Below are 20,709 nucleotides of genomic sequence, written 5' to 3'. Positions count from 1 at the left end.
GGACCAAAACGTGGCCCCCCTCTCTCAGCTGAGAGCTGCAAAGTTCAGCAAACACGAGAGGCGAGAAGCATTTGTTCAATAAAGAAATATTCAAATTCTGTCTCCCTCCTTTTCTGGTGCCTTATTCTGTTTCCACCTGTCGTCGTGTTTTATTTTTACGATCGCTGGGGGGCTTCGACGGCTGGAAGTGGCCCGGGCCTCTCTGGACCTCTGAGGGGGCCGGACTGTCCGGGCATGACACCCCCCCGCCCAAGCTAAACCAGACGAACCGACGGGAAAAGCACCGGCCGCAGGGGAGAGACCGGACGAGGCGGGTCTCGCCCTCAGGCCCCGTCAGAGGCAGGGCCACACTGCAGCCGCGACGGGCTGGGCGCCCGGCTCCCCTGTGCCCATTCACGGGCTCGGAGCCCCTCCGAATCACCCAGCCTGGCCCCCTGCACCGCACAGGCTCCGGACCCTGCCCCCTCTCGGGCTGGGGTCTCAGACGCTCTGCGTGAGGAGCTGCCGTAGGTACAGGGCGGCGGGCGACAATGGAACCACAGCACCCACTCCAGGCGCAGAGCGAGGGAACTTCCGCCCCGGTAACCATCACGGCGGAGCAGCGCCCGCGCAGTCACGTGACGTCACGTCACGTGGCTCCCCTCGCCGAGAAGGCGTAAGCCCCGCCTCTTCTGACCTCTCTATGGTGCTTCCCTGAGCGGGTCCGTGTCTATGGTTTGCGCGCGGTGACCTGTGGGAAGGCGGAGGAGTTATGGCCTAGGGACTGGCCGAGCGCGCGTAGCTGGCCTAGGAGCGGGGCAGTGGCGGGGGGGACCCGCTGTGTCTAAGGTAAGTCCTGGCGCCTGGAGGCGGGGGCTCTTGGGGGCAAGGGGGGAGCCCTGGGTGTGGAGGCCGTGAGAGGGGGCATGTCACGGATGGGGGGAGCCATGTTGGGGGGCGGCTCTGAGGGAGGGGGAGGGGTTCTTTGGAGGGGGGCCCGTGGGGGGGGGCGGCTCTGATGGCGGGGGCCGTGTGGCGGAGTGGAGGGTGTCATTGACGGAAGGGGCTGGAGAGGAAGGCGAGGGGGCTGATTTGGGGGCGCGGTGCCTTTGATGGGGGAAAACGGGGCATCTCTGTGCAGGGGGCAGGAGGAGGGGGGGCAGTCAAGGGCTACGCCGTTAGTGGAGACTTTAGCTTCAATGATGACATTTTACATAGTTCTTTTCACGTGGACTGTGTCCTAAATGGAGGTTAAACACTATTCCACAGTTAAAATAACATGCAATAGGAGGGTGCGAGGTTACTGCTAATATCTAGCTCTTATATAATGTTTTCTATCAAAGCCCTTTACCAAGGAGGTCGGTATCATTATCCACATATTATTGATGGGGAAGGTGAGGCACAGGAAAAGGCAGTGACTTGCTTGAGGTGACCCAACAGGCCAGCTGGGCCTCCTGAGTCCCAATGCTCTAGCTACTAGGCCAGTGGTTCTCAAACTTTTTTTTTTTTTTTTTTGCAGACCACTTGAAAATTGCTGAGGGTTTCGGTGGATCACTTAATGATCTTTCCAAATGTTGTTTGTACTATTAGCTAACTATTGTAAAGCGCTTTGGGTAAAAGCACCATATTAAAAAAAACTTTAATAATAATTAACTGCTTTATTCTACAAATAAAGCACACAACTCATATTTTATTATCCGTAGTCTTACCTTTCTAATATGATGGATGTGCCCTCTCTCCCCTGCCGTGGCAGCCCCCGAGCTGGGGCTGGGAAGCAGAGGGGTCTCTCCCCCTCCATGGCAGCTCCCGAGCTGAGGCTTGGAAGGAGGGCCGTCTCTTGCCACAACCCTGGAGCTGGGGAAAATCACCTCTTTCTCTGGCCGCCGCAGCCCTGCATGTCCCAAATCCCCCCCCCCACTCTTCTCACCCAATTGCCCCCTCCCATCTACCCCATATTCCGCCGCAAGGCCACCACCTCACCTTACATGTGCATCTTCTCCAGGGTACAGGCACCTAATTAGTGGAGCGGATCCACCAATTAGGTGGATGGCCTTTCATTCTTTCGTGTGCAGCCACCCAGGCGCGCACATTAGAGGGAACTATTCGCGAACCACCTGAATGGAGCTCGCGGACCACAGTTTGAGAACCTCTGCACTAGGCTATAGTGCCTTCCAGGGAGAAAGAAGATGCAGTGCTCAAAAACTAATATTTACATGCACCTGGGCATGTTGGATAAATCAAGATGGATCTGTGATGCATAAAAAGTTTTAGGCACTTTTTATGAAGAAACTTAAATGTAATGCTCCTGCTTGTACAAATGTATATAGAGATTATAAAGTGTCTCTCTGCATGTTTTGATAAGAGTTGAAATGAGATGGGAAGGTCTAGAAAGGCAGATCTACAAAACAGGAAATAAGAAAAGGAGTACTTGTGGCACCTTAGTGAGCTGTAGCTTATGAAAGCTTGTGCTCAAATAAATTTGTTAGTCTCTAAGGTGCCACAAGTACTCCTTTTCTTTTAGCGAATACAGACTAACACGGCTGCTACTCTGAAAACAGGAAATGTAGAAGAGAGAGCTTGTTCATGCCGTTGATGACAACCTTGTGTTGAGGGAAATGACAGAAAGCTAGTAACAGAGGTTTTCATATGTTATCATAGTGTCTCATTTGAGATAAACTAACATTTGACTAATTTAATTTATAGAAATTAATTATAGATTACTTTGCATGTGTGATTTGACTTGAGTGATATTGACTCATATTTTTGAGAAGACAAAAATGGAAATTTATTGACTTTTTATAATACTTTGTCTTTCTTGAAAGGAGCTTTCTATATATGTAATAATCTCATGCCCTGTGTTTCTTTTCCCTTTCCTGACAGATTCATGAAAATCTGAATAGGTTATTCAGTTAACTAAAATGTTCCTCAGATGCAGCACTGTTTGCCAAGTTGTAGTTTACACTCTTTAACTGTAGCAAGAGCTGTGGTTGCTGCTATAACTCCATGAGTAATGTTCTTCTTAAATTAATGCCTTTAATTATGAATAGTGGTAATTACCAAATTTTTATATTTGTTCTTGAAGTAATTAAGATGACGACAGCAGCGAGGCCAACATTTGAACCTGCAAGAGGAGGAAGAGGAAAAGGAGAAGGAGATTTAAGTCAACTCTCCAAACAATATTCCAGCAGAGATCTTCCTTCTCATACTAAAATTAAATACAGGTAAAGGCCAGTTTCTTTTCTTGCAGAACATGGTGTACAGTGAATTATTCTCAGACTTGCACTGCTACTGAAAGAGAAATATCACAGATAATATTTATATATTAAACACTGATAATGTACTTAGCACTATACAGATGCAAAATAAGGGCATTTCACCTGCCACAGTGAGGGTGCAGAAATGGAAGACAGAAGAGTTTCCAGTCTGAAGAGCAAACACTGAAAATAGGATGTACTGGAAGTAATTGTAATATTTTAATATATATTGTATTTACTTGTTTCTTGTGGGCACCACAGCAGAACTTAGTCTTTAGAAGGGGCCAGAATAAGAAAAGGGTGAACTGTCTTGAGCAGAGCACTCTATGCATAAGGGAAAAGATACAGGGTCATGTGAAGGAAGGAGGAGGAGATGATGTCTCATTCATCATTATCATAATCATCACCAAGGCTGGTATTTGCAGAGCAAAGAAGCTGATGGGAGGCATGCTAAAAGATGGAATAAGAGATGTGTGCTGGGGTGGGGTTCTAAAGGGCCTTACAAGCCAGGACAGAGGTTTTAAATTGACACATTGGGCAAAAAGGAGCCTGCAGAGAAAGTCAAAGGTGGGGAATAATGAAATCCCATTGGGCAAGAAAGATCATTTTTACAATTGTGTTTTGGAAGGGCAGAAGGTGAGCAACACAGGTGTCACACAGGCTACAGAAGAGGAGGTTTTAATAATCAGTGTGGAAAATAATTCATTCATGAAATGATCTGTTTACAGTTGGGACAGAGAGGAGTGGTTGGATCTTCAATATGTTGTGGAGGAAGAAATGGCAAGTTTTGGTTATCGTTTGAGATAGAAACTCAAGATTTAAAGACAGTGTCAATTTGAAATTCAATCTTTTTTTTTTTTAAACAGTTAAAGGTAGCAGATATTACACTTCTCTGAGTTCCCTGGACCCTCCACTGCAAATTTTGGTATTTTACGCTCTCACTTCATTACCTTTTGAAATGCTTTGTTCATCTCTCTTGCTATGTGCAAGACTCATAGGTGAGAAATGGAGCATGCTGGAAATATAACAAAACTGTACACAAAATCCTGTCAAAAGCACAGTATAAAAAATGGTGGTGTTTCTCTACTTTTTAGTTAAAATTTTAGGTGTTTGTAGCAATAATATAGAAGACATTATCAGACAAATATGTTTTTTTAAAGTTAATGTTTTTGCTTGAAATGGAAGACAAGTAGGATGTGTCATACTGGTTTTTCACTTTCTCAGATAAGTAACAATGGGGAAAATACATGCATAAGCACATGCTGAATATTTTAACAAATCTTCTGGGTGCTTTTTAATAGTGTCGTCTTTATGTCCCTGTTCTCCATCTGATCTGAAGGATGGCTTTGTTAAATAGTACTACATCATTGAACCTTGTTGCAGTGTTTTGGTCTCCCTTGTTCTGTTTCGAATGACATGTAGTATTTGGGGTTCTTGTGGCTGTATCAGCCACAAGCCACTCAGATATGGGATCTGCAAATCCTGATTATTGTTTATACAGTAAGAAAATGAGCAAATTACTTCACCATAAAAACAGATATATGCATACAGTATATTAATAGCTGCTTGAATCTGGGTTTCATCCAGGCACTGTGTACACTTATTTCCAGAACAGAGGAGTGAAATGAATCATTGCTCACTTTATTCATTTTAGTTCTTTTTAAGTTTTCCACAGAAAATTCAACACTCCCTGAAAAAGGCTTGCATTAATGTGTGTCAAATATGAATGTGCTGTTGCTCGTGGCTGAGATCTCTTAAATATGCATGGTGTATCTATAATATTTTATTGAAGCTATTATTTCCATTTGCCCCCTCTTCCCACTTGTTTGTTCTTCTAGAACACAAGTTAGTGAATCATCTAATTTGCAGGTAGATAAACCATCTCTCTGCAAGGATAAACTATAGTCCTCTGATACATCTATCTGGGATTAACTGAAAACACATTTTAGTCTTGATCTTATCTGAAGAGGCCTGGAAAACCTTATGTGCTCAGCAATAACTTGGGATGTTATAACTGTCAGAGAGAGAATGTCGGCCAGAATGTCAGGTCCTGGTGAATGTTGGCTAGGACATGATACTTGTATAACACACTACTAGGTGTCTTAGAAATACCTAAGAGAGATGGATAGTCATTCCCTGTTTTTACAGAAATTCTGTGATGTCTTTAAAATCCATTTGAAAGCCACTGGAAACTGGATGAAGTTTTAATGTTACTGAAGCATGTGGGGAATGCACCTTGAATGGTGTCTCATGCTGCTTGTATAGCTCTGCAGAATCTTTCTGACTTCTGGTAACTAGCTCTTCATTCCAGAACTTTCAGGCCCACGGGGGCAAATGCTACAAACTGGGAACTGTCTGCTTCACCTTTCTTTTCTTATTTTTTTTTCATTGCCTGTTCTAGACAGACCACACAGGATGCCCCTGAGGAGGTGCGTAACCGTGACTTCAGAAGAGAACTGGAGGAGAGAGAACGAGTCGCTGTAAGAGAAAAGAACAGAGACAGACCAGCAAGAGGTGAAATGAAACTTCTACTAAACAGAAAGTTACATTCTGTAATGAATCCATACGCTTCTGTCAGGATATCACGGGGATAGAATTCATGACCTACTGGAGCTGAAGGAGAACCTTCGTCACTAATATTAAAACACACATCATCTATGAGCCAGCCACTAAAGCATGACTGTTACATATATGTTGCCAGTTAATGACCGTACTAAAAGAGTTTTTATTCTTGTCCTGCTTGGGGGAAACACATTTTGTGGATATTTTTTTAGCCTTGGCGAGACAAGTACATTACAAAATATGTGAGATTGTCACTGAATAATGGAGAATTCCTCTGAAATTAATATTTCAAATAACTCTTAGTGTTCTATAGTGCTGATGTATGTGAAAATTTAGGCACTACTGATTGTGTGGATCATCTAAAATGCATCTAGATACTTAATCAACACTCGTGGTAAGAAAATAGGGACATTCAAACTCTATGGGTTGAAGAAGCTGTGCTGATAAGGTCCAGACTGCCAGTGTTTAGAAGCAGCCCATATGCAAGACTGAGGGTTCCAGTCTCGTTGGGATCTGTGGAGTTGGGAGGGTGCAGTGCAGCCACCTCTGCTGGCCCCATTTCCTCTTCAAATAATGACATGAAGAAATTCTACAAAATGAGTATTTTGGGGTGCCAGTTCCACTGCCGTGGGATGTCTCTACGAGGGAGGTCAGTTCAGGCATCAAGTTACTTGATTCCAGAAGTTAGATGTTGCAGGGTCAAGTTTGGTGATTCTGCTTTACTGTCTATCTTATTAACTTGTCCTAATGTTCATAAATTTTCCTTTTTTAACTTCTCAGAGCACACCACATCCTCTTCGGTGTCTAAGAAACCTCGATTAGATCAGATTCCTGCAGCAAACCTTGATGCAGATGATCCACTCACAGATGTATGTATTTTCAGTTCTCCTCCCCAGATCTCTTGCTTTTCCTTAGGGTACTCAATAGTTGTACATATTGCATTAGGAGATATGTTAAGGACCAGACTACCAGATAATGGTTCCAGGACATCTGGTCTCTTTCTTTAACAAGTTACCATAACTGGAGTTCAGTGGAATATAGAATTGTTTGGAGGACCCTGCTTTCACAGCCTAACAGCAGTTTGAAGAAATCACTTTTTACACACCGCTGGCAGTAGCTAGGAAGCTAAGGGAGGGGGGTAGAATAGAAGGCTCTGGCTGGTAGATAATGAGGATCTTCCTTCCAACAGTTATTGGGAAAGAAGTGACTTTAAATCAAAACTTAGGTAGCTAGAGTTTCTGATGCTGATGTGCCACACTCTTACTCTCATTATTTTGTAATATTAAAATTACTTCCTTTCGTGCTGCTCTGGGTGCATGTGGCACATTTGATAGCACAATATTAATTTTGTTTCTAAATAGTACTTGGAAGTTCCATTCAAGGCCACCTTGTGCTAGTTACTATACGCTCCTTTAGCAAAAAGACAGTTCCTGCTCCAAACAGTTTACAGTTTTAGCATACCACTAGAGACAACTGATGAATTAAAATCAAACAAGGAATGAGGGAGGTTGAGGTACAAGTGAAAGGATTGTTTGGTGTCAGTAATTGTATCAGCATGCCAACTGCCTAGCCGTTGGATGCAAGTAATGAATTGCATAGTCTGGATAAGAACAAATGCATCCATTTGTGCCTTGCTGTTAGTGTTGAAGGACAAAAGAATAATTTGTATTACACTTGCTGTCATTGCAACCTCCAAAACGCTTCAGGAATCCACTTCCAGCAAATTCTAGTCTTACTTAGGCAGTCCTGGGTTTACAATGTTTGGGCAAAATATTTGGTTTGTGTAATTTCTTTTTCTGGAGTAAATGTATACTTTCCACAATAGACAGCTGGTTTTATGAAATGGAATGAAGTAACCAACCCACCATTTCCTCCTGTTAGGAAGATGATGAAGATGAGGATTTTGATGAAGAGAGCGATGACGATACTGCGGCTCTTCTGGCTGAACTAGAAAAAATCAAAAAAGAGAGAGCTGAGGAGCAGGCCCGAAAGGTAAAATCTCACCAGTTAAATAGGCTCTTTGCTTGAAAATTAATTTAAAAAAAATGCAGTTTCACAGTATACTAGAAACCATACCGAAAGTGATAAAGTGTAGAACTCTTAAAAACAAGTAAGAAGCACATTTTAATACTGCAGTAGCCCTTTAAAAGGACATTTACCAGGAATACATTTCTTATTTAAATTTTTTTATGGGGTGAACTTAGTACTCCATTAAAGGAAAGGCCAATGGCAGCAGATAGTCAGGCCTGGGATGGGGTACTGTGCAAACCAATGCACTTCATCCTCTAACGACCTTTGAGTTCCTGTGCCAAGTGGTTCTTGACTAAAGGCTGCCAGTTTGCCAAACTGTGTTACTGTTTTGATAAGTACTTCTGGAGATTTGACTAAGGCCACTCAAGGTGAGTGAGGTAATATCTTTTATTAGACCAATAAATAGATCAGATATAGAGTGATCGCTTTATGAAAAGTGTTCACCCACAGGTGATGTGGTGCTTTTGTCTTTTCATTTTCCTGGGTGAGTTAATTTGATAGCATAATGATTGTCTGGTTTCACTCACATAGTTGCTATTGGGGCATTTAGTGCACTGGATGAGGTATATAACATGTTGTGATAGGCATGTGTAGGACCCATGGATATTGAAAGGTGTGTTGTGGAGAGTGTTGATCATGTAGCAGTGGAGCAAAGTCTGCAGGTTTTGTATCTGTTCTTCTGGCAGGATCTGGTGCCACTTTGAGTTGGTGTATTCTGGTCTGTGGGGAGCTGCTTCTGATGATGAGCTTGGAGAGATTGGTCCATTGAAGGCCAAAAAAGGGGGTACAGGAAAGATTTACTTCAGGATGGAGTCCCCATCAAATATGGAGGTGGTTGTTTGATGATACCCCATATGGGTTCCAGTGTGGGGTGGTAAGGTGGAGTGTCTTTGTATGCATAATGTATGGTACCTGAGTGCCTGGCTGTAAATAACAGATTTCAGGTAACAGAACTTGGTCCAATAAAAGATATTACTTCATCCACCTTGTCTCTCTTGGACCCTGGGAGCAACACGGATACAATACAACTCCATAAGACAGTTTCATTTGAACTTAGAGTTGGCATAGCTGGCTGCTATGCCAGCCTCATCAGCAGCCCCTGGTGTAAGGGAGGGGAAGAGGTATGACTGGAATGCAGTGTGTTCTAGTAATCTCTGGCTGCCAAACATCTCTCGGGGGGGCGGGGGGTCATTGTTTGCTGGGATATTCTAGAACAGCCTATTATGTCACAGCCATTTTAGAATAAGCCAAAATTGGGGACCTGCAACAAAGTCCTTTGTGACTGACCTTCCTCACTGGATACAGCTGAGCATCTAGCTTCTAGTGTTGATAGCACAGGAAATTATTTTCAAACTTCTGTTGGGTATTATAAACAGGGAAATAAGAAATGCAAATCTGTTAGTTTATGGTGCCTCTCATCCCAAGAAAACACAAATACTTTAGCTATGCTCTTGCAATGCCACCGTTCAGTTGTGTGCCATTGGTCATGGTTGTCCAGAAGTTTGGAATGGTGTCCCAAATCCTGTGCTTAACAGAATTTAAAGGTGTGTTGTTAGAATGTTCTAGAACGTTTTGAAGGTCTGGTATAAACAAGGCACTGTAAACTTCAATTTGACCAGTTTTGCACATGTTGAAACCTAGGCCTCCCCCCAAGCTTTACTCAACCAGCTTCGCATGTTACAGTAGGGGTGCCCAACCTACAACTCATGGGCCGTACATGGTCCACCAGAGTATTTCATAAGGCCCGCAGCAATATACACAAAAAACCAAATTGGCCATTAGTATAATCATGGAAAGTTGAAGGGGTGAATCAGCCCTGGTTGGGTTTGAAGCTGTGGTTCTACTATTGATATTCCAAATACCTGCTGCTGAGCCTACCAAACTAGTCCATTTTTAACGTTTAAACTGTACTTGAAAGTGTCTTTCTCTTACCTCTGTGCCTAGGAATTGCAGCAAGTACCATATGTAATGATAGCCAGGAATCTGAAACTATGCTCTGCAATAGTAACTTGGCCTAGCAGGACTTATTTAACAGCCTGGCAGCCTTACCTCAGAATTTTCCTGCTTCAAAATTTATTTAAACACAGTGAGTTCAGTGTATCTGTTTTTGCAGTAGTATGAAGAGACTTTTGTTTCTGTGATCCAAGAGAAGGTTCTTCTTACAAGGAAAACTTATAATTTCAATTTGACTGAAAGTTTGAATTATAATTCTGTATCCATTAAATAGTTTAGTTTGTTACATTCACACTGATGTACAGATGGCTTTGCGTTGGGAATTTAATGGTTTGGAATTGCTGTGCACAGAAGTGTATTTCTAGATTTATATTATACAAAAGTGGGGGTGTGGGAATTACATTTCTAAAGGTACACTTTATCTGCCACTAGAGGGCACTTGAAGCTGTGAAGTATATAACACAAAAATCATCTGGCTTTTGCTGGCTTTTTTTTAACCTGCTAATATTCTTTATCCTCACTGTAATCCTCTTTTTGAGAGTAAGTCAGTGTGTAACAATTCATGTATAGACAGTGACCTAAAATGAATCCGTGTTTCCTCCTAAGAAGAAATGCTAAGTAAATATTATTGGATATGGTGGTGTATGTTGTCACACACTTGCTTTATATTTTAGTGGGAAGGAGATGTCTGTTCTTCGCTACTGAGACTCAGCCAGTGGCTGAAAATTATCCTATATGTAGGCATAAAAGCATAAAATATTTTAGTAAATATTGATGACTTCAAAGTACTTTGGAATTTTTTTATAGCACTAGTCTGAAAATTAAGTCCGTACTAATCAAAACTGTGTATAAAAGACACGGTTTGCAGAATATTCTGAAATAATATAAATTGAGATAATTGAATATGGCTCCCTCTTACTGTCATGGGAGGCATAAAAAGCCTGTTAGTGAGATCAAGTTAAGGAGGCTTCATTATGATGGCAACAGTAAAGATAAACATTAAATTTAAAAACAAAAAAGCGTGTTCCCCATCCAAGTGTTCTCCTGTCCTTCGGCACTTAGGATGGATTAAATGGAAAGCTTGCAAAAGATCAGGAAAAGATAAAGTATCCATTTTAATTTAAGAGGAGGGAGAGGTAGGGATTTGGATTCCAGAAATCTCTAGGATGGATCATCTTTTTTTGCTAAAAGAAGTGGACAAAGGGGGATGAAAACTCTATTTTCACAGCTACCGCATTGGTCCATGGAGAGGGTTTGCTCTCCTCTCCCACCCCAAATTAGCTGCATGCCCTCTTCACTAGCTTAGCTCCCATTGTCTTATTCCCTCATCCTTCACTTCCTGGCAGCATTTGGAGAATTACTGTCTACATTTATGCATATTACTTTACAGGGTAGTATACACAAACCCATGTACAGTATACTGTACTTTATGGGCGATTTAAGGGATTTTCAAGGGTAATTTTGACTATACACAATTTTCGCCTTACGCGTTGACTTTAGAACATAACCCCCGCGTAAGATGTGACTCCACTGTACTGCAGAAAGGGATCTGGGGGTAATAGTGGACCACAAGTTAAACATGAGTCAACAATGTAACACTGTTGCAAAAAAAGCATACATAATTATGGGATTTATTAGCAAGAGTATTGTAAGCAAGACACGAGAAGTAATTCTTCCGCTCTACTCCATGCTGATTAGGCCTCAGCTGGAGTATTGTGTCCAGTTCTGGGCACCACATTTCAGGAAAGATGTGGAGAAATTGGAGAAAGTCCAGAGACAAGCAACAAAAATGATTAAAAGTCTGGAAAACATGACCTTTGAGGGGAGATAGAAAAAATTGGGTTTGTTTAGTCTGGAGAAGAGAAGACTGAGAGGGGACATAACAGTTTTCAAGTACATAAAAGGTTGTTACAAGGAGGAGGGAGAAAAATTGTTGCTCTTAACCTCTGAGGATAGGACAAGAAGCAATGGGCTTAAATTGTTTAGGTTGAAAATTAGGGAAAACTTGCTAACTGTCAGAGTGGTTAAGCACTGGAATAAATTGCCTAGGGCGGTGGAGGAATCTCCATTATTGGGGATTTTTAAGAGCAGGTTGGACAAACACCTGTCAGGGATGGTCTAGATAATACTTAGTCCTACGTTGAGTGCAGGGGACTGGACTAGATGACCTCTCGAGGTCCCTTCCAGTTCTGTGATTCTAATACAGACAACAAAAAAGATTCAGGAAATGTTTTTTGACAGATTCCTTACTAGGCATATGAACACAGAACTCTGAGTAATAATTCATTTAAACTACAATACAGAACTTTATTTCCTGCACCTCTCAGAAGCAGTGCAAAGGCTTGGGGGAGTCAGGGGTAATGAGGGAGCTGAGGGAGAGGCAAGTAAATTGCTGGGAAGGAGGCTGGACATGAATTTGTAAGGTTGTTGGGTGTGGGTGGGAAAAGTATGGAACAGGTTTTTTGGACGGGGGGGGGGGTTAGGAGGGATTGATAGCTTCCCACATGCAGACGCTGGCTGACCCCTAGCTTCTCCCATTCAGTGAGGCACATTTACCCCTGTCCCCATGTGTTTCTACACTCCCATGTGTCCTTGTACCCCCCGTCCACATGTATCCCTCCACCCCCACTCAGACACGCACTCCCCATGTGCACCCCTCCCCCTGTGCCTATGTAGCTCTGCACCTCCCTCCCCTCTGTGGCCTTGTGCCTCCATTCCCATTCAGCCCCTGCCCCAATCTGTCCTCCCCTACTAGCCTTTATGAGCTCCTGTCTGACGCCCCCAGCATCCCACTCTGTCTGTCTCGCCGTAGCCCCTGTCTCCTGACCTGGCCTTCTGCGAAGAAGGCAGGCTCTTCCTACTCCCTCGCTGGCAGGGAGCTGCTGCTTTGTTCTATTGCCACAGCACCCTCTGGTGGACAAAAGGCGGAACTGCAGCAAAATTTTGGCAGAAGCTTGTTCTTGCTCAAAAAAATCAAAAATATGCTGGCTTATTAATTATGCACATGCACAGTAGTGCAGAATTCCCCCAAAAGTAATGTTTGCACGATCAGACCTTACATACACAATTAAATAGCTTCACTGCTGAAATAGAGAACCTCTGGAGTGGAGGAAATCAGACAAGCAAATGGCAAAAATCACATTGCACACTGGTGAGGAAAAGGAAAGTTTAACCCTGAGTAAATGCCTGCTCACTCTTATTGTCTCCACGGAACAAACTGAACCTCAATTTTTAAGATCTCATCTGAAAGACCCACATACAGTGGGAGAACTCAATTTATGTATTAAGCGAAGGTGTAATCCTTTAGTCTTGTGATTTGAACCCATAGTTTTGGGAAGCTTACATTTCAAACTTGAAGCTTAGATTTACTGTATTATTCCTTCCATTTTTTTTATCTCAGGGCTCTCATCAAGGAGATGCTCAATACTCATACTCCTGGGGGAACTGTGTGCCACTGCGTGTGTGCTGAATTCATGTCCCCCGCATATTTCTTTGCTTCCCTGCAGAAAAATGACTTTCTGATGGGGAAGCAAAGGAAAGCCTCAAGAATGATCATGCACCCTTCCCCAGCAGTGGAGATGCATCGTTTTGGGTACCCAGAGCAGTCAGTGGAGAGGTCACTGTGGCAGGGCGGGGATACCCAGAGTGGTGACTCCTACTCAGGCTCAGCTGCTAGTCCTGGCTGCACTGGGGACAGAGGAGGACAGGGCTTCCTCTTCCCCCGCAAGGAGCAGCTAGGGCTGGGTCAGGCCCACCCCCAGAAACCTCCGCTGGCTGCAGAAAGCTCTGCACCTTCCCCCTCACTTCCTGCCCCTATCGCTTCTCAGCCATGGGGGGAGGTGTTGCTGTATGGGAGCTGTTCCCCCATCTGCCCAACCCCTGTGCATCCGGACCCCCCGCCAAGCCGAACCCTCTCACACACTGAGCTCCCCGTATCCGAATCCCCACTCCACTGAGCCTCACCCTCTGCATCCAGAGCCCTCCCCTCCAAGCCCCTCCAGCATCCAGACCCCCACTCCTGCACCAGACCACCCCCCAATGAGCTCCTTGCACTCAAACCCCCATTCTGATGAGCCCCAACCCCCCTGCTGTAGATCACCTAACCCAGCCCCCACACCAAGACACCCCACCCCTCCCCCACCCCCTGCTTAGCCCCAACCATCTTCACGTGGACCCTCCTGCATAGTCTCATTGTCCCTGCACCAGGAACCTCTCAGCAACCCCTGTGCATCCAGATTCTCCTCCCCCCCACAGCTGGACCCCATCACTGAGTTGCCTACACGAGATTATCCCATCTAGAGCCTTCTCACCCCACACCTGGATTCCCCCCCACGCTTTAATCCTGCTGGGCTGAGCCTGCCTGCCTGTACCTGGTGTAGAGGGGCAGGGCCTGGGGGTATTTCTGGGGCAAGCCTAGCCCTTGTGCTCTGTCAGGGTCGGTTGCAGCCTCACTGCTGAGTCTGTGTCCCAGGGGGAGGAGTTGCAGGGTGATCTTCCACCTCCGTACAGCCAGTGGCCTGTGCTCCCCACTGTCATGCTGGAGCCTCCACATTTATTTATGACAAATAAAATTTGCAGAAGTTTTAATTTTTTGGTGCAGAATTCCCTCAGGAGTATTAGTCTGAACATGGTCTACTACAAACAGCATGCTTCTGTTTAAATGTGCTGTACAGTATATAAGTGGAATATGTAGTGTAAGGGGAACAAATCCCAGGCAAACTCATTACACATACTGGCTGTTGAGCAGCAGGACACAGAGGCACAGGAACACAAATTTGAAGGTCAATTTTTTGTTGGTAGTGTTCCTCTCTAGTAGGAACATGCAGGGCCAAAACCTTAAAGTTCTCTCTAGTTAAAGTACAGTTCTGTTGTCTATTTTGCATTTAATATACATAAATATTGCCACAGATGTGTTACCTTTCTTAAAGCTTTGCATTTTAGGATAAAAAGCAGTATAGTCCTAGTGGAGTTATTTTGAGGCCTCTTTAGGGTAAACTGCATGTTTTTATAATTTTCATCTTTTATAATATTTTCACTAGTTAGATCCAAGTCTAGTATTTAGCTTACTATAAAATGAGAACACTTCCTTTTAAGGTGCATCTCCAGTAAATGTTAAATACTGAAGACAGTTACTTTCTTGACAAATGGCAGGGAAAAGGCATAAATGTAAAACTTATGATCTGTCAGTTGGACCTACCATGAGTGGCTTGTTTAGATTTATATTTTTAGCAGCATAAAATAAATAAAAATAAACCAATTTTTTGTAAACTGTTTTGTTTCTTCCTGACCTTGTTACTTAATGGGCTGGAAGAGGTACTGCCATAGTGTCTTCTGTCCTTGCATTTGTAGATGCACCAACTCATAGACTGCAGTTGATGACTGGAAAACATCCAAGAATATCAGCCATACCCTTCATTGTTTTGCCCAACTCCTGTGTACTATAATATAGTTGGCTCCACTTGAGGCAGGGAAATCTGACTCTTTTTATTCTCTATGCATTTTCTGACAGGTTCTATTTTAGGAGCATACCTGACTGTGTTCCTTTTTGTGGTTGTCAACTTCAGTATGAAAGCCTTCAAAGCTATTTTTGGCTTATGGTTCCAGAATTTGACCCATGTTCATACTGAAACATATTGTCAGTCAGACGAACATCTAATAAGAACTATGAACAGTTTCAGTAACCAAATCATTATAAAAGTCCTCACTTCCTTTCCATCCTTTCAAACACAAGTTTAAGAGTTTTGGGTCTTCAAGTCTTAGCTTCTTATCAAGATCTGAAGTGACCAATCAAATTTATATCCATGAATGTTAAACGTATGTATCTTATTTTTGCAATCTATTCCATTTGATATTCTTCTCAACGTATTTAAAACCGTACAAGTGTTAACAAAACGTGCCTCATATACTTAGTATAAAGGCAGTAATTAACAGGTTTCATGTGAATTTTAAAACTAAACATTGATTTGGGGTCCATGAGTTAAAGATCCAACATCTGTCAAGTGTCAACCACTTCCTTAAAAGGTAAATTAAAATTATTAAAAAGTGTTGAACAATTTCAAATTGTCAGTTGGATATAAAACTGTTTTAAAATTAGATCATCATGCGTTTCTCTGAAGCCAGAGTTCAGACTTTTATGTTTGTTTTCCCCAAGCTTTATTTCCCCAAATGTTTAGCCTATACCCAAATATATCTTTACTAGTGCCTAAAGCAGAATCACTGCAGCTCTTTGCTCTGCACTAAGCTTTAGTGATGGCCTCAACTTTTGCAGGAAAAAAACACACAACTCAAGTATTGGACTCTGCTCAGTCATGTTAGATGACAGAAGTAAAAATGGCAGAGCTCTATTTATGCTGCAGTTACCACCAGCAGTGCTACACCCATGGTGAATTACACCTATGCAGTTTGCTAATATAGACACAACACTGTTCAGAGGCCCTTGCCTAGGGCGGATAGGGTGGGGCGAGTAAAGCTATACTCTTCCCTCCTAACGCTTATTTCTGTTGTCAGTTTGTTGTATGTTTTATCTGTTGCTTAATAAATCTTTGTACGGACACACAAGAAAAGCAATATGGATTTTGGAGCAATCTCTGAGCTGCTTATTCCTGGGCCTGATCATATCCCAGAGGTGTGAAGCTGAGACAGCTAAGATTCTGTTTGATGTGAAACAACCCACACTCAAATGCCTGGAGAGTCGTAACCTTCAGACAGGGAGTGGGTAGGGGAAGATTAATATGGAAAATTTTAAAACTCAGTGAAAACCTTTTTTGGCTATAGGCAGAAGACTCTGCAGCTTGGGCTGAAATGTATAACTAAGGGTAGAGAAGACATAATTCATTGTAGTGCTTAAAATGTCCATTTTTTTAACATCATGGCTCCAGAACATTAAATGCAGTAGATGATTTTTACAAAATGTGCCTATATGGGAGGACATAGCCAAGTAAAACAATATAAAATCTACAAGCACCATCTTTAAAACTAGTCAGCATCTTAAAGCTGTTCAAATATATTTAGATGTCATCCAGCCTAGAACAACTTCTGAGCTGTTGAATGCCATAAATTGATTACTGCCAACTTAGTACTACTAGTTCTACTCTGCAAAGTAACTAAAACTGGCATTGCCTTTCAACAGACCTGCTCCCTGTTTGTATTCAGAGTCTTGACTGTTGATATTTAGAGACACACAATAAGTTTGTAAAGTTTGTTCTTCCTGTTGGCTTTGCTGTCCCTGCAGGGCAAAAAGTAAGCAAACTGTTGCACGTCAATAGAATTGCTAAGCTGCAAACACTAGCATTGGGAGGGCCCAGTTTGTCCTGCAGAAAGAAGAACCCAGATTGACTTTTAGGTGTTAAATATTCGCAGGGATGGCAGTTAAGAAAAACATCTGTTTGTTTATATATTAAGCACACTTGATTCTGGAAATAATTAGACAGTAAGCATGCACCGCACAATTCTGACATCTTACGCCTCTCTTCTAAGAGTATATACATTTTAAAGGGACATTGTCAACTTGAAAAAAACAAAAAGGAATTCCCATAATGGATCAGACCAGTGATCGATCACTTTAGATAAGCTATTACCAGCAGGACAGTGGGGTGGGAGGAGGTATTGTTTCATGATCTCTGTGTGTATATAATATCTGCTGCAGTTTCCACGGTATGCATCCGATGAAGTGAGCTGTAGCTCATGAAAGCTCCTGCTCAAATAAATTGGTTAGTCTCTAAGGTGCCACAAGTACTCCTTTTCTTTTTGCGAATACAGACTAACACGGCTGTTACTCTGAAACCTGCTGTAAGTGGGAGAACTTCTCATACCTCACTAATTGTAGATAGGCTTGTGTCCCAAAGGTCTCAGGCTATTCATATCTAAGGAGGCATATAAATACCAACTAAAACCTTTCAGATACAGATTATGACAATGTGTTAGGTATAGTGAGTATGTCAGGCCTGATGAATTGCTCACACTGACTAGTGAACTACCAATGAGCCTCTGCATCGCACACATAACATAGGCTGTAAAACTTCCCCAAAATAATTCCGAGAGCATAGTTTTTAGAAAAATATCCAATCTTGATTTTAAAATCATCAGTGATAGATTCCACAATATTTGGTAAATTGTGCCTGTGGGTAATTACCCTCTTTGTCAAATTTACCCCCTTTCAGTCTTAATTTGTCTAGCTTCAACTTCCAGCCATGGGATTATGTTCTACCTTTCTCTGCTCAATTGAAAAGCCCATTATTAAATATTGTTCCCAATGCAGAAACTTATAGACTGTAGTCAAGTCACCCTTTTGTTAAGCTAAAATAGATTGAGCTCTTTGAGTCTATTACTATAAGGTATATTTTGTAATCCTTTAATCATTCTTATGAGTCTTCTCTGGACCCTCACCAGTTTATCAACATCCTTCTTGAATTGTGGGCACCACAACTGGATGCAGTATTCTAGCAGTGGTTGCACCAGTGTCAAATACAGAGGTAAAACAATGTCTCTACTCCTACTCAAGAGTCCCCTGTTTATGCACCTGTCTTGGGGTTCCATTCACTGCTGGGTGCATCCCCCCTTTTGGCTGCATCTGGGGACTAGCTCTGCCCAGTCTGATGCTTCCTTCCCTTGCTCACTTATACTTCAGCCCCTCTTGTTCTCTAAGAATTGCAGTGCTTCCTCTTCATGGCTTGGCCCTTATATACAGCTTTTTCCCCTTCTGGGTAACTCAGACCTTCCAGACCAATGGTCCAGTTGGTGTCTCCAACAATCCTGTGCCATTTCTCAGTGGGTGGTAGGGGAACCTAGATCCACCCTTTACACTTGGTTCCAGCCTAGGGACCCTTGTTGCCTGATCCTTTTTAATGGCTAATAATAATAATAAGCATATTGGTGGCCACTTGCTCCTTATTAACGAGGTAGGAATAATGGGGTTCTTGTCCCAGAATCAGGTCCACAGAACTAATACCGATGAGTTCAATGTCTTGTAGGGAACCTTGCGGTGTATGGCAAGGATACTCATGCTGAGGGGAAAGCAGAGCAATGGTGATTTTTATTAGAACAAGTAATAAAGACAGAAAAGCTCCAAATCACATAAGCAGATAGGAATATAGTATTGGGGATATCTGTGGTATCATTCCTGGCACATGCTCTTAGACTTCTATACTTACACCCTTCCTTGAGGACCTGGTGGTGAGAGACAAAGGACCAGCCCTGCATCTGGCATGCCGAGTGAGTCCAATGGTCTAGGTTCCCCAATGCCCAGAGATTGGTGGTAGATAACAATAGAGCTTAAGGGTCAAATGATAGAAAGGCAACCCACTCTATTTCATAGTTAGCCCTGTTATAGAACCTGAGCACTATCATGAATATTCATTCTGATGCCAAGCCTTCCATGTCCAAATTTAACTTTCTTATAATATTGGGGCGCACTTATCCTATAGGTCAGTGGCTCTCAACTTTTCCCGAGGACTGTACCCCTTTCAGGAGTCTGATTTTGTCTTGCGTACCCCCAAGTTTCACCTCACTTAAAAACTACTTGGTTACAAAATCAGACATAAAAATGCAAAAAGTGTCTCAGCCCGCTATTACTGAAAAACTGGTTACTTTCTCATTTTTACTATACAGTTATAAAATCAATTGGAATATAAATATTGTACTTAAACATTTCAGTGTATACTACATAGAGCCATATGAACAAGTCAATACGAAATTCTAGTTCGTACGGACTTTGCTAGTGCTTTTTATGTAGCCTGTTGTAAAACTAGGCAAATATCTAGATAAAGTTGATGTACCTTCTGGAAGACCTCTGCATACCCCCTAGGATACATATACCCCTGATTGAGAACCACTGCTATAGGTTAACATATTAATACCATTTAACTCATTTGCATATACGTCGGCTATTGCTCAAGCAAGTTTATGGTTAGATATCTGCCAACAACTCTATCCTAAAATATCCAAGCCTAGTATCAGTTTAGTGTTCCTGCAGTTGATGGTACTGTTACATACCAACTCCTTCTATTGAGCAGGCTATTCTTAGGTCCCCAAAATCTAAGGGTAACTGTTGTGCTATTTATCTATGCTGAGGGACACAGGCCTACTATGCTTAGCTATATTTATGCTAACTTGCTTAGACTAATGTCTTACAGGATGCAGGCCTGTAGGTTCCTTGTGTTACTGCTGAGTAGAATAAAAGGCTAAACTAGCTCTATGGGCTGCACCCTATAATGAGCAGCCATGGTCTGCTCAGTCCTACTCTTTGCTGCTGTTTCCCTGGGCTTCTTTCTACTCCACGCTCTCAGGTTCTTTCCCCACAATTCATCTGGGGTTGACCCTTCTTCCAGGGCTGGGATCCCAGCACTTATCCTCCCTCTTGGGTTTTCTCCTCCCCACTTCTCTGCTTCCAGTGACTGCAGACTCTCTCCCTTCAGCCTCTTCTTGCTGTCCACTTCCTGGTTATGTACCAGCCCAATCTGCCCCAGCTCAGCTTGGTTTCATCATCAGTTAGAGTTTATCAGCCCTGACTCTCCTCCAGTTGGAGCCAGATACCATAATTGGCCTCTCAGACCCACATTAAACTCTTCAGGGCATGTGTGGGAGTGCACACCCTATCATGGCATCCCAGAATCACGTTAGCTCCTTTGGCCAGAGTCACATTGGGAGCTCATGTTCAGCTGATTATTCACCACAAGCACCAGATCTTTTTAAGAGTTACTGCTTCCAAGGATAAAGTCCCACATCCTATGAGCATAGCCTGCATTCTTTGTTCTTAGATGTATACGCTTACGTTTAAGAGTCTTAAAATGTGCATTGTGTACTTGCATCCATTTTGCCAAGCAATCCAGTTCACTCTGAATCAGTGACCTGCCATCTTGTCTATTTACCACTCTCCCAATTTTTGTCTCGTTTGTAAAGCTGTCTCATTTGTAAAGCTCATCACTGTTGATTT

General features: G+C 42.7%; 1 protein-coding gene across 1 annotated transcript in view; it reads left to right on the top strand.

Annotated features, from left to right (window-relative positions):
* Positions 1 to 682: 682 nt before the first annotated feature.
* The window catches only part of CWC15 (CWC15 spliceosome associated protein homolog), a 39,577-nt gene continuing 19,550 nt past the window's right edge, over positions 683 to 20,709 (top strand). The window contains exons 1-5 of the mRNA XM_084643157.1: positions 683 to 828; positions 3,062 to 3,200; positions 5,635 to 5,747; positions 6,576 to 6,664; positions 7,677 to 7,787. Coding sequence (XP_084499283.1) covers positions 3,070 to 3,200; positions 5,635 to 5,747; positions 6,576 to 6,664; positions 7,677 to 7,787 — 444 coding nt within the window. The 5' untranslated portion in view covers positions 683 to 828; positions 3,062 to 3,069. The remainder of the gene's footprint in view (positions 829 to 3,061; positions 3,201 to 5,634; positions 5,748 to 6,575; positions 6,665 to 7,676; positions 7,788 to 20,709) is intronic.

The sequence above is a fragment of the Lepidochelys olivacea genome (genome assembly GCF_965140295.1).
Source record: "Lepidochelys olivacea isolate rLepOli2 genome assembly, chromosome: 1".
Taxonomy (NCBI): Eukaryota; Metazoa; Chordata; order Testudines; family Cheloniidae; genus Lepidochelys; species Lepidochelys olivacea.
This window is presented reverse-complemented; position numbering and strand designations above follow the sequence as displayed.